Genomic DNA, 15,201 nt, shown 5'->3' with positions numbered 1-15,201 from the left:
ATTTTTTTGTAATAAAATTTATACATTTAAGGACTAACATGTATAAGTCACAATTCAAGATATTCAAAAAAGTATATTAAGCAAAAACATGGCCAAATAAAATCTCCTTCAACTCTCCAAATAGTATTTGTATCAGATAAAGTTGAATAGAGGAAGTATTACGTATCAAAATGTTATACGTAAAAAAAATCAATGCATGTCAAAACGAGCCATTTGCAAAAATGGCCTTTTTGGAGGTCTCTGTTTAAATTATGTCCCCTTTAGCCTTATGTACTAAATTTGTCTGTTAAAAGAGCTTCTCTAACTGCTTTTAAAGACAAAATTTAGTCCGCTAAATTAACAGAGGATGGAATTTTAAGGAGTCGCCTACAAAGGCCATAAATGCGAATAATTCTGTAAAAAAGTAGGCCTAGCCAATGGGCCGGGTTGGGCCATGAAACCACAGACCCAGCCCAAAAGAAGAAGGCCCATAACTAACCAAGAAAGGTAACTGTCAATGCCTAAATAAATAAATAACAACGACCAAGTAAAATTCTACAAGTGAAGTTTGAAGAGGGTAAAATTCACGCAAACCTTACCCCTACTCCGAGAGAGTAGAGAGGTTGTTTTCGAAAGATACTCGGCTTAAGAAGACGACAAAAGAGACAATATATATCAGTACTATCAACAGAAAACAATAAAAATAATGACAACAACATAAAGACCAAAGAATAGATGCAAAACACTAACAATAATCATTACATAAAGTCCGGCACAAAGAAAATTATAAATAATTAAATAAGATGTTATTGATTTAATTTTCTTGCCAATAATTTCTTATTATTCATGAGAATAGAGACTTAAAAAAGTTTCTAGCCTAATTAAAAATGTAAGACTTATTAGCCCATATTTCAAATTGAGCCCCACATTTACACTCTCAGGAGGCAGGAATAGTGACAACACATCCTTGGAATTTTCTTAAGTGTTATTTTCTTTGCTATTTCTTTCAAAGTCTCCTTTTGGAAGTGGAACCCAAATGCTTTGATTGCTTTTGATTGCTAAATGTCCTTTTTAAATCTGAATTTTTTTTCAGACATGCATTTTTTGAACCAGCTTTATATTGTTGTGGAAGTGTTAGCATCAAGTTTCTCAATGTCTGAAGGGAAGTAGGGACCATTTCTGTAAATGATGGTAATATTCGGACTAGCTTACGCGTACTTCAATTATTTTATTTAATACTTGCTAGCTACCATCAATCATCAGTTCATCACAGATATCAAAATAACTATGATTATTAAGACTTCCATAGATGAGAAGAAATCGCCTAATAATTTTTACCAGGAAGGAGGGAACATTGACACAAAGGAATTTGAGAGAGACCCCATGAGTGGAAACTATGAAAAAACTCATAATTTTGGTTGTTGTTGTTGTGTCTTAACACACTAAGTCCTGAATCAGTAGAAATAGGATAGTGTTTTCCAATTTTAGTATTGTTAAATTGCTGGTGAGATTATCAATCACTTTAGATTTGTCCTGATTTTCTTACCGTATTGAATTTTACTTTTTTTGAAGAAAGGAAAAAGAGATTTACCATAATTTATTTTTACCTTTCTTTAAAGAAATATAAAGATCTTTTCCATATATTTAACATATTTCTTTCTTGGAGGAAAAAATTGTAGACCTTTATAAATTGAGGATCCCTTCTTCATAAAACACACAATATATAATCCACAATGTAGTCATTACGAAAGTTTTGTTTAGGGGAAAAATTTATTCTCTCATAAGTTTCTCTCTCTTTTATATTAGTAAATCATATATATGTAGGTCACTTGACCAAATCATATTATTTTTTTAGTATATTTTCTTTTTTGTTTGATTTGTTGTCAGCGCTTTATTAGCTTTCGCACGACGCCTTGTTATTTTCGAACCCAATATGACATTTTTTGTGCGTAGGACTTGGATCTAGTTATGTGCGCTTACTAGCAGTAATGAAATTTAGTAAAACTATGGTAATAAGAAAAGAAAATAGTTAAAAAAATGGATAATTGCTAAATTGATAAAATACATTTTTTAAGCTAGTTGACCATAGATTCCTAAATTTATTTTGAAAAATTTGATTTGGGGGAAGTTTGATTTGAAGATGAAAATGTGTTTGGACATAAGTTTTCAAAACATATTTCACTTTTTTTTTTTTTTGAAAAACCATAAAACATGACTTATACACATAAGTTCTAAAAATTATCACAAATACCTAACAGTACCTTTATCAATAACATTCATTATATTATCGCAAACCATAGTCCTGAACATATATAAATTTGGAACAAAATTATTTATTTTATAATAAACTACATAATACACTATCAGATGACCGAGAAGACGAAGCAGTATTGTTACAAAATAATAAATTGTGGGCTCTTTTATAAAATATAAAAGTTTGAGGCAATTTTTTTAAAAATGTAATAGTGTTGGTTTTGGGATTTGGTTTTTGTTTTGGAAATTTGCCAAGATGTAGATAAAATCTATGGCCAAATATGTATTTGCCAAAAAAAAATTCCAAATATATTTTGCCAAAATCTATGGCCAAACGGGTCCTAAGTACTCCCTCCATTCACTTTTAGTCATCCACTGTTGACTTTGTACGCCCCTTAATAAATAATAAATAAAGTGCATAATTTACCATGATACTCATGTTAATGGTGTTAGGGATGTACAAAGGAAACCGACAAACTGCATCAACCCGATAATCTAAGTCAAACAGAGAAAAAGCCCCGACTATGGTTTGGTGTTGGAAAAAAAAACCCGACCATAATTTGTTTGGTTTGGTTTTAACTAAAGAAAGTCAAACCGAAACCAGACCAACCCGACATTACATATATAGAAATTTTAGATATATTTAATGTATAAATATACTTATTGTGATGTAATTTATAAATATTTCTTAAAAAATTTCATAATTTTATCTTTTAAGGTATTATTTCAAGGTTGGACTTAGAACTTTTGAATGCTCCAATAAGTTTTATAGCCATTAATATTAGTAAATTAAATAATGCTAATAAAAGCCCAAACCAAAATCAAATCAATACTAATGCTAACAAAAGACATTCAATTCAATATTACGAACGAGAATGTATTGAATATCTATTTTTTGTTTTGCAATAATTTAGATAAAAATGCATAACCTATTTTTATTTTTCTTTAGCGTTTAGTCATGTAATTAATACTCCTTTATTAGTCTATTTATTTTAACATGACTTAATACTTTTAGATTATGTTTATTTTTATTATGGCTTTTTAATTAGCAATATTTATATTACATAATTTTATGTCTTTATTGTTGAATATTTTAGGATAATGCCATGACACATCTCATATTTTGTATTATTTTCTTGGAAAATACTTTATATAGTTGTATCTTACTAGGATTAAAGAAATATTTTGAGCATACATTATATGTTTTGTTCTACGAAGATTTTACCGGGAAAAAAACCCCGAAAACCCGAGAAAAATCGAGATTGAAAAACCCGAATTTTATTGGTTTGGTTTGGTCTTTAGATTTAATAACCCGACACAATTGGTTTGGTTTGGTAATCGTAAAATCCGAACCAACCCGACCTATGTACACCCCTAAATGGTGTATAGTCTTAATGGATTTGAAAAATGATTTGGAATGAGTAATTAATGCTAAGGACAAAACAAAAAAATAAATTATTTTTCTCTTAATATGCGAAAGTGGACAAGTAAAAATAAAATCTATTTTTAAAATAGTGGACAAGTAAAAGTGAACAGAAAAAATAGGATATAGGTAGGTTTGGGAAATGAATATGTGGAACATGTCAATTTCCTTACCAGAAATGGCCAACACTATTAATAGCTTTCACACTAGCAAATTACAAACACTAAATAAATACAAGCAACAACTCTAAAGAAAATAAATAACGAACCCGTGTAAATTTTCTGTGGACATATTCGTAATGGGAATCCATCAATTATTTTCTGGCTCTCAAAAAGTTAAAGCACCACTCAATCAATTGCCTAGGAAACTAAATTGTAAGCTCTAACCAAGAATAAATGTGGGCTAATTGAGTTCTTATGATATTACACAATCAAAAAAATATAAAAGTTCTTGCTTTTAATGAACAGATATATACGCGCAGAGGTAGAGCTAGAATTTGAAGCTTATGAGTTTGGGGTTCTAGTCCTTTTAAGTCACTGGATTCTAAATTAATAATTTATACATATTCAATGCATTTTTTAAGACAAATACATAGATTGGACCAAAGCGACTGGGTTCGACCGAACCCGCACTCAATGAGCTGGCTCGGCCCCTGTGTACGCGCAACTACATAGGTTCTACTCAATTTGGAAAGATGAGAATTGAACCCCGTCCTTTGGAAGACTTTCACAGATACCACTAGAGTAGAAGCCTATATGAGACCACACCTATCCTACTAGTAAAAATTGTACCCACTATTAGACTCGCTTTGATGATCATGACATGAGAGCTTAAAACCCCATCCTAGCAATCACGGAGTTAGATTCAAAGCGGATTGAATGACTTAAGAATTGCGTGTTAGGGTTGGTTAAGGGGAAACTTCTGCCAATTCCATAACTTAGACTAACTTCATACTGGAATGAACCATCCAATAAATCTTTCGCCCTACATAAGGTCTAACTTGCTTTATCCACGAATTCTCTTATATAGTTAACCAAGCCAAGGGAAGGGGTAGCCCAACTATTCGATTCAAGTTATATACAGGTCGTGGCGGACCCAGAATTTTGTGCAAGCGGCCGGGTTCAATTTTAGAAGCACATAACTTTAGTCGTAAAATATTAGTTGTCAAGTGGGTTCAAATAAAATATTTATACAAAACTTACGCAGCTTTAATCGTAATTTATACATATATAAAATACTATTTTTTGATGAAGCGGGTTCAGTTGAACCCGCTTGCCCCCACGTGCGTCCGCCACTATATACAATACATTTTTCCTTTAAAAAAGGGAGGTGGATTTTGAGCGGAGGAAGACAACCGGAAGGATCTTTGGTACTCCCTCCATTTTAAATTAGATGAGGTGCTTTTCTTTTGAGTCTGTTCCAAAATAAATAATACATTTCTAAATTTGGAAATAATTCAACTTTAAACTCTTCATTTTACCCATTTTATCCTTAATGAGAAGCTTTTATAACTATACAAATGTCATAGCTTTGCAAAGCTTTTACCCCTTAAGCTTTTAAGACTACAAGTTTTAAAAATCTTCTTCTTTTTCTTAAACTTCGTGCCGAATCAAACTACCTCAATTGAAACGGAGAAAGTAAATTTTTTTCTTTACACAAGTGATATAAGTGAAACTATCAAAATGTTTATCCAATATTTTACTAGAAAAAACTCTTTTTTTCGTTTTTTTGTTGGAACAAAGAGATAGAAAAGCTTTGACACAAAGCATGCTGCAGCTTCAACGCAAACTTAGAAGGACTAAATTAGACAAAAAATAAATAAAAATTAGAGGGGTCTACAAAGTTGTGCTTTCTTTTTTCCTAATAAATATTTTCTCCGGTCCATAATAAGTGATCGATTTGCTTTGGAGCTTGGGCACACCCACTAAGAAAATATTAAATTTTAAACATAAATAGTTAGTATGACTAAACTATTCTTAATTAAATGTTACATCATAATTTAATGTGAGGAGTAAAAGACTTTTTAGGAATACGTACATAAGGGTAATTTTAAAAAAATAAATTAAATTTTTTTTTATTATATAAACGAACACTTACTTTGGATCAAAATAAAAAGACAAATTAGACATATATGATCGGAGGCAAATTGGACACGTGTATACATCATAAAGGAGAGCTAACTATCTTTCACCTAAAATGTTCCACAAAAAACACAAGTTCCAACATGCTATACCTTTTATAGACACAAAAGGTCAAGTAAAATAGACAATAAAAGTATATGTACAGTTAAGTTTATTACATTACATTACATTACGTTATGCCTTGCGCCGGATAGAGTTACTCGATAGTGGTATTGATAGGAAATAGCAAGTATTCCACGAGCTATGATAGTAGAAGATAGTAAATATCCGGTGGAATACTCGAGCTATGATAGTAGAAGATAGTAAATATCCGGTGGAATACTCGAGGTGCGGCGCAAACTCTATTATGTTGCATCAAATGTATTTGCTTCTACCCACCAAAATGCCAATCCCAAAAGGGAATCCACTTCTGCTTGCTATTTCCATTGCCAATTCCTTTTTATCTTCCTTCAAAATATAAAAGGCTGTCCTGCCCTCAACTTTTGATATGTGGCTCTTTTACTTATTCGTGCAAGTACATTTGGCGCGCTTTTCTGCTAGTATCTGCAAAGAATACAAGATAAAAAGGAGATGTTATATTGTACAATGTCTTGAAATAGAATCTAAGCGAATCCAGGATTTAAAGTCAGTCAGCTGATTCTGCTTTATATATATATGTCAATTTTCTCTCGCACAGAGGTAAAGTCAGTTGCGTCTAGTCTAGATCAGCTACTGAATCTGAAATCCCTTGGTGTTGCTCATTGTGATCCAAAGCTCTTTAGTACTGTTTACCTTGACTTGTTTCTCCAGCTCTTTAATGTAATCTACAGCAAAATCCAACATATCTGCTGTATTTGTTTGCTGCAATGTATTGAAAAAAACAAAATGAATACAGTAAATTTCTACTACTATATCAGATTTTGGCGAAAATTCATAAGTTTAGATTATACCTTGTCCATGTTAGGAACAAGATCTTGCAGCCTCCTCATTCTATCGCTTATTTTTGTTCTTCTCACCTAAAAATTATGTCAAGAACCGTAAGGATTATATTAAAGCTCTTTCGCTTTCTCTCTACCCCATCGTTCCTTCCCTAATCTGTTTATTAGATACATCAATTTGATCAAATCCAAATGTCACATGTTTATTTGTTTCTAGTGTTAAAAATGTTTACCCTTTCTGCGATGCTACGAGGGTGAGTGGCGCAACCTCTCTTTGCTCTGACATTTAAGGGTGTTGAATCTTGCAAGAGTTTCTCCAATGTACTTGTGGGCAAACTCAAATGATGAGATAATGGAATTGGCGGACGAGATAGACCTTCACTATTCTGATCATCAAGAAAATCACGTAGGTGCAAGACGAGGATCAATTAATCATGCATACAACACCTTTAACGACACACTAATAACAAAAGATTACCTGAATATTAGATGCATTTACATTAGAGAATGGCTCAATCTCAATGTCTTCAGCTTTGAGGAAATCGTCGGACAGAATATGTGAATCTTCCCAAGAAGGAATAGGGAAATCTGTAATGCAACTCTCATCGTTCTTCTGTTCATCGCCTATGCTGTTTTCTTCCACGACTTTATCTCCAATTTCAGAGATTGGAGTCATTAGCCCTGGAGAAGCAGGAGGTTTCCCCGATGAGATTCCCACTTGAGTCTTGAATCTCTTCGAAGACAACAACGAAGCTTCTGTTGTAGCATTAGCACCAGTTCCGTAACTCCCTATGCCTCGCATACCACCATATTCTGTCAATTGCTGGAATTTTAGCAACAAACTTAAACTCTATTGTCAGATTAAACAGTTGTGATGACCACAAAGTTCTACTTAAATTCAAAAGCAATTCAAAATCTACTATTGTTACATCATATTAGTGACCCTCTTATCTATATCTTAGAATATTTTCACTAGAACTCACTTATCAAGAAAATATTTCAGTCCAACTCTATCTATATATATGACTCCTCTTTCTAAGAGACGGGAATCTAAATAGAAAACATCCGACCTAATGGTCGGTGTAACAATAATGACCTACTGTTCTTCGACCGGATATCTCTAGTGTCAAGGGAGTTTATAACAGGATGTCAATGCCAACAAGAATCCTATTTGTACGTTAAAGTTATCTAGATTTCAATTACCATAAGTAATATCAATCGGGGTCGGAGGCAGGATTTTCGTTAAGAGGGTTCAAAAAAGAAAAAAGTTGAAAAAGACTGTAACTAGTGGGAATTGAACCAATGACCTTACAACAAAGGTTTTGAACCCGCTTGACCACTAAGCTATACTTTTGGGTTGTGTCAAGGAGGTTCAAAACATAATATATAGAGGTAAAAACCCGATTTTAGGCGGTTCTAAACCCCCTTCCGCCCTCCTAAATCCGCCCCTGATATCGATACACACGACAACTACATGGCAAGTCAGCCTATTTTGCATCTACTCAAAAGGGATCCTTTAATTATCTGCAACAATTAAATCCTTTCTTCAAATACATGTATACACTATGAATCTTAATTAGTTAAAAGCACAAGATGGAAAACATATACTATGAATATATAAGCTTAAAATGGATGTACTAATTATCTTCATATCAACACTATAAATTCAATCAACACTATTTAACCAAGAGTAAGCATACCATTTTCAATATTGATCAAGTCAAAGAATCCAGCAGGCGAACTGTTATAACGAGTAAGATTCGTATTACCACCACCAACTCCAACACCAGCACCAGCACCAACTCTACCACCTATATTCACAGGTGAAACACCAGTCGAATTCACTGAAGTCATGAATGTAAATGAATTATCTACAGCCGCCAATGAAGTAGCCACCTTCGAATTGTCAATTCGTTGTGGAGCTAAGTTTTGGTAATTCATTTCAGGTTCTTGTTTCACAGATGAAATAAACTGGCTCTGGCTCTGTTGTTGAGCTTGAGTTTGATAATTCATCAGTGAAACTAAAGAGTAATCACTACTCCTATGTCGTGTTAATCGCTCGTGCTGCTGCTTAACCTCTTGTTTAGGAACAATAAAATCTGATCTCACATTCATATTACTCGTAGGATTATCCTGAATTTGTTGAGTACTACTAAAACTACCCGAATTCGAGCCCTGATTACCAATACTAGCTACAAATTTCGCGAAAACTTGTTCTATATCAGTACTATTCGAACCACGAGAATTTTGTAATTGAGAAAAATCATCTCTTGCATAGCCACAACCTCCACTAGTAATATTAGTACCACCACCACTACTAGGAGTACTACTTAATAAGCTAGAAAAATAAGAACTTGGTGCAGATCTATACCTAGTTAAACCTGAATTTATTGGTTGCTGCTGAAATCTACTCTGATCCATTTTAATTCTTTTTTTTTCCTCCCTAACTCTCTTCCCTTAAAATATCAAAAAAGAAAAGAAAAAAAGACAACACTATACTATACTTAAGACCTTAATTCAGGAACAAAGATGGTTTATTTAGAGCTAATTTAAACAACTATAGATAAAATTCAGAAAAACTCAAAAATAGAAACTTAAAAATTCAAGATTTTCACATAAATCCTACTAGTAGATAAAGGAAAGAAACCCCATTAAGTATGAAGCTAGAATTCAAGATAACTCACATATACAAATACAGAAAAAGAAAAAATGAAAAGGGAATGACTTTAAATAGTAAGAAAATTTGTGAAGATATAGATTTTTTGGGTAAGAGTTATTTTAGAGTAAGCTAAGATTTAGAAGAAGTGGATAAGATTAAAAATAAAGAGAGTAAGTTTTTAAAACGGAAGTACACAACACAAACAGAGTCTAAAAGGAAAGAAAGAAAAAACACACAGACACACACTAAAGAAATGGAGAGACAGCGGTGGAGATGGTGGTGAGGTGGTGGCGGTAGATATGATAATACTAGAGGTGGATGTAAACGGTGGGGGTGGGGGGGTGGGTGGTTTTGGTGGGGAGGGGAGTTGAGGAGAGTGGAAAATAGTGAAGAGGCCAATGACAACTTAATTTAGCAACAGAGATCAGAGAGAGATCTCGGGCTTTCTTTCTTGGGAAGTTGGAACTGTTTTTCAAGACTGTGTAATAAATAAATAATCTTATGTTGTTTCCTTTTTTATTTTTTATTTTTTTCTCTAGTATTTATGACTTTCCTTTTATAGCCTTAAAAAGAAGGTAATTTATTGCTCCCGTTATCTTTATAATATGTTCACAACAGAACATAGTATTTGGTTTGTGTTTAGTTGTCTTTATATTCCTTTTTTTTTTAATTTCTCACCCGATATTCAGTACTCATATTGGGGCCCGACTAATCTGTATTCGTGCCGAAAAGTCCCACATTGAGGGGTAAAGCATTGTCTTTATATTCCTTAAAATAAAAGTATATCAAATAGTTTTAATTATAAGTGCATTGATTAAATTATATTTTTCTTTTAAATGTGCTACTTATTTAATACTTAACTAACTGAAGCAACAACAATAACATTAACAATAATTTATTAAAATGACTAATGTTTAAAATCGGAAAGAGTGTCGCCTAATAATTAGATTTTAATGATTAAATAATTTGCTGCAAAATAATACTCCATTATTTATGGAGAAATATCAAACATTCCCAAAACACTACAAAATATAAAAGATTTGTAACGTTAATGGGAAACAAAGGAAATTGATTCCCACTCTTGAACCTTCTTGGTTTTCTTTTTAATTATCATCTGTACTTTCAAGATAAATTCGTCACTCCAATCCAATTCCCTTATGCAAGAATGAAAAGCAAGCACATGAATCAAATTCTATCTATCAAATCAGCAAAGCAAATATACAATTGAGCTCGAGAAGAGCTCCAATGGCGTAAGTAGAGACTTGAAGGAGAAGACTGAAAACGAGAGCATTTGCAAGAGGAAGGAAAAATAATTTTGAAAATGAAAGTCTCAATCACATTAGCTCAATTAAGGTGTATATATAAAATGCAAAAGCAGAAGAGAAGCATAAGAAAAACTAACGGAGCCCAAACCCCAACTAACCGACTAACTAACTTTAGGAAGTCTAACTAACTCGACTAACTACCTAACTGCTTGGTACTACTCGCAATGCTATAAGTACAACTACCCTAAGCAAGTATAAATAATACAATATAATAGTTGTATCCTAATGATCTCAATAACCCCCCCACCCCTGTATCCTAATGATCTCAATAACCCCCCCCCCCCCAAATTGGAGATGAAGTTGTCACTGCCAACTTGCTGCGAATGCTGGAATGTTTGATCCCAGTTAGTGCTTTAGTGAGAATATCGACAAGTTGATGATCAGTTCTAATATGATGTAGAGAAATAAGCCCTTCCTACAGTTTGTTTGTAACAAAGTGGTAGTCTACCTCAATATGTTTCGTTCGTTCTTGGAACATTGGGTTCCTTGCTATGTGAAACGCTGATTAACTGTCACAAAATACTGCAATAGGACTGGAGAAAGTGACTGTGAGCTCTTCAAGTAGCCTTTGTAACCACACTAGCTCACCAACCACCTTTCGAATGGACATGTACTTTGCTTCAGCTGACGACAAGGAGATGGTTTCCTGTTTCTTTGATTTCCAGCTGATAAAGCTATCTCCCAGTAGAACAACATACCCAGTAACTGACTTCCTAGAGTCTGGGCATGATGCCCAATCAGAATTACAGTATGCTTTGACTGTATAATCAGCATACTTGGAGAAGAAGACACCTAGGCTAGGATCGGCTTTCAAGTACCTCAATAGGTGATATGTTGCCTTCAAGTGTGGTTCCCTTGAATCTTGCATGAACTGGCTTAGATGTTGAACACTAAAACCAATATCTAATCTTGTGTTAGTCAGAAAATTCAATTTCCCAACCAACTTTCTATAACTGCTGGGATTTGACAAGGGAGCACCTTTCTTTGCTTTTAACTTCACATCTGGAGCGAGGGGAGATGATAAGGAACTACAACTGAGACAATTATACTCTTTCAAAAGGTAAATGACAAATGTTCTTTGGGAAATGATGATCCATCATCCTTATAAAGAATTTCAAGGCCAAGGAAGTACTGAAGTCTCCCTAGATCTTTGATTTTGAAGCTATCATGTAAAAACTTCTTCAAAAGCTTTATTTCTTCAATATTTGTTCCTGTGAGTATCACATCATCAACATATACTGCTACGTATACCAAGGATGTCCCATTCTTTTTGTAGAACAATGAATAATCATGTATGGAATGTTCATAACCTCTGGAGCACAGTGTTTCTGTAAATTTTGTATACCATTGTCTACTGGCTTGTTTCAAGACATATAGAGACTTGTTTATCCTACAGACTAGTCCTGGTTTAGATACTACTAGTCCAGGAGGGACCTCCACAAACACTTCTTCATTCAAATCTCCATGAAGGAAATCATTGTTTACATCTAGCTGAAACATGCCCTACCCTCTTTTGACTGCTACAACTATGAGTCCTCTCGCAGTGGTTATCTTTACCACTGGTGAGAAGGTTTATGTGTAGTCTATTCCCTCTTGTTGTGTGTATCCTTTTACTACCAAACGAGCCTTAAACCTTTCAATACTCTCATCAGCTTTATGTTTCACTTTATACACCCACATGCAGCCTATGGCTTCCTTCCCTACTGGTAGTGGGACTAAATCTCATGTGTTATTGGCATGCAATGCCTCAAACTCTTGTGTCAGAGCCACCTGCCAAGCAAGATTGATGAAGTAGGTTCATTATCTTGACAGACACTTTGCATCAAAGACTGACTATCATGGATTAGAACCTCAAGGGAAACAAAATGATGGTTTAACAACAGTGCATTTAAAGATGGTATACAACTATTTGAATGCAATTTAGGTACATTATGAATGTAATCATTCAAGTATAGAGGTGTTTTGATTTCTCTTTGGGTTCTTTTAAGATTGGGACTATTCTAATTACTTGTTTGAGGATATTGATTACTCAAAACTGGTTCATTAAGCTTTGATGCTAGAGATGACTCCAGAAATGGAGGATCATCAAAAATGTGATTATTATGGGGTGATGTGGATGTGATGACAGTAGGTGACATTTCATTGTTACTAACAGGTGACAGTCCATTGTCCATGTGACTTGCATTATCTATATTGCATTCTATATTGGTTTGAACATTGTTATCAGCATCATCCACAAAGTCAACAAAAGGGACACATTTTAGCACAAAAGGAAAAGAAGAAACATCTAGAACAATTGCAAAGGGAAAGATATTTTTATGAAAATATATATCTCTTGAGATTTGAATCTTCTTGGTAGCAAGATTCACGACTTTGTACCCTTTGATTCCAAAGGGATAGCCTATAAAAATATATGGAGTAGCTCTAGGTTCAAACTTGTCCCTATGCACTTTAGGTACTTTTGGGTAGCATAGGCAACCATAACTTCTCGTTTAAGAGTACATTGGTTTCTTTTTGTATAGGATTTCAAAAGGACATTTGTTTCTAAGGTATGTAGTGGGTAGTCTGTTTATGATGTAGGTTGTTGTTAGCACACATTCTCCCCAGTATTTCAAGGGCAGTTTTGACTGGAATAAGAGTGCCTTAGCTGTTTCAAGCAAATACTTATGTTTTCTCTCCACCACACTGTTCTGTTTTGGTGTGTATGGGCAGGATTTTTGGTGAATGATCCTTTTTGACTGAAAAAAGGTGTTACTTTCTGTGTTGGTAAACTATAAACCATTGTCTGTTCTTATAGTTTTTATGGTAGTCTTGAACTGGTTTTCTATCATTGAGATAAAGGCTTTAGTTACTTGAATTGCATTGTTCTTGCAAGCTAAAAGATGTGTCCATGTAGTTCTGTTGAAATCATCAACCATAGTAATGAAATATTGGTAGTTATCATGAGTGGTAGTGTGATAAGGTCCCCAAAAGTCGACATGCAACAATTCAAAAATGTTACTGGAAGTGCTGGTTCTTTAAGGAAACGGTAGTCTGTTTTGTTTGGCCATACGACATATTGAGCACACAAAAGGTTGTTTATAAGAAAAAGTGTCAGGTATAGATGTTATTCCCTTCATTTTCACAAAAGGCACATGCCCATGTCTATTGTGCCATATAATATCATTCTTATGAGATGTAGGGGAATTTAGAGAAATAGAACTTCTAACTTTATTTACAAATGATGGAACATTTACATCAGTATCACTACTAGTAGATGTTATTTTATTCAAAAGGGGATCATATACAGATGGAAAGTAAGCATCTTGGACATCACATGGGTGAACAGACAAACAAGGAATAGAAGACTTGACTGTAATAGAGGAAGAACTGGCATCTTTGTGTTTCAACTATTAAGAGCACAATAGGTAAAGTTCATCCTTGACTCTACCAATCTCCAGAGGCTTCTTCAGTGAAAGGGCCTGCAACATACAAATACCATCAGTGAAGAATGCAATTCCTCTGAGGTGTAAGGTCAACAAATGAATAGAAATAAGATTGTATTTAAAAGAAGGGACAAATAGGACTTTGTGTAACACAATCCTAGGTGCAAGTTTCAAACTTCCAACTTCTGTTACTCTAACTTTATAACCATTTGGTAATATGACTAATATGGGATAAGGTAAGACAATAATTTCACACATTGAAGATCTATTGGAGGTAATGTGATTTGAGGCCCATGAATCCAATATCCACGTATCAGTCTTAGATTAAAAGAACCTACATGACAATTTACCAAAATCAACTAAAGAAGTACAGACTATAATACTTGCAATGTTGGCAGCTCCAATTGGGATCCTCCCCTCCACTACTGGTTGTGAAGTGTTGCAGCAAGTTCATGAGTTGACCATATTTTTCTTTGGTGAAACTCATTACCTGACTCTCATTATGGTGCTCACCCTCATCTCTATTGTTAGTCATCATGTCCGTTGGAGGACCATGAATATTTGCTACTGTTCTTTTTCCTATATCGAATCCAAAACCTTGATTGGGATTTTGAAAGTTCTGATTAGCTCCTTGAAACCTCTTATTGTTATTTTGGAAAGGCTGGTTAGAGTTCTGGACGCCTTGAGGATATTCATGGAGTTTATAGCATTTATCTTTGGTATGTCCCGGCTTTCTACAATGCTCACACACAGGTCGAGGTCTACTTTTAGATGTATAGTTGTTTCCTGGGTTATAATTGGTCTTGAAAGTGGGCTGCTTGGAGGTATTGACATTTAAAGAGGCAAACTCGAACATCAGTTGGTTGTTAGGCTTGATCTCTTTTTGCTTCTCCTCTTGAATCAGCAAAGAGAAGGCTTGTGCCAAAGATGGACGGGGATTCATCATGAGAATGCTTCCCCTTACCACAGTGTACACTTCATTAAGTCTCATAAGGAACTGAATTAATCGTCTATCTTGTTCAGCTTTATGCATGTTCTCCTTGGCTCCACAAGTACAATTACAATTGCATTGTTTTTTG

At 34.1% G+C, this 15,201-nt stretch overlaps 1 protein-coding gene across 1 annotated transcript; it reads right to left on the bottom strand.

Moving 5' to 3' along the window:
* Positions 1-5,814: 5,814 nt before the first annotated feature.
* On the bottom strand, positions 5,815-9,829 carry LOC104240039 (transcription factor bHLH81-like). Its single transcript, XM_009794824.2, has 6 exons — positions 8,414-9,829; positions 7,192-7,526; positions 6,947-7,099; positions 6,726-6,791; positions 6,568-6,636; positions 5,815-6,339 (listed from the first exon to the last, which is right to left on the bottom strand). The coding sequence occupies exons 1-6, from the start codon at positions 9,132-9,134 to the stop codon at positions 6,295-6,297; spliced, it is 1,389 nt and encodes a 462-aa protein (XP_009793126.1). The 5' UTR covers positions 9,135-9,829; the 3' UTR covers positions 5,815-6,294.
* Between the last annotated feature and the right edge of the window lie 5,372 nt (positions 9,830-15,201).

This window comes from Nicotiana sylvestris, chromosome 11, assembly GCF_000393655.2.
Source record: "Nicotiana sylvestris chromosome 11, ASM39365v2, whole genome shotgun sequence".
Classification (NCBI taxonomy): domain Eukaryota; kingdom Viridiplantae; phylum Streptophyta; class Magnoliopsida; order Solanales; family Solanaceae; genus Nicotiana; species Nicotiana sylvestris.
Note: the sequence above shows the minus strand (reverse complement) of the source record. Positions and strands in the feature narration are given on the sequence as shown.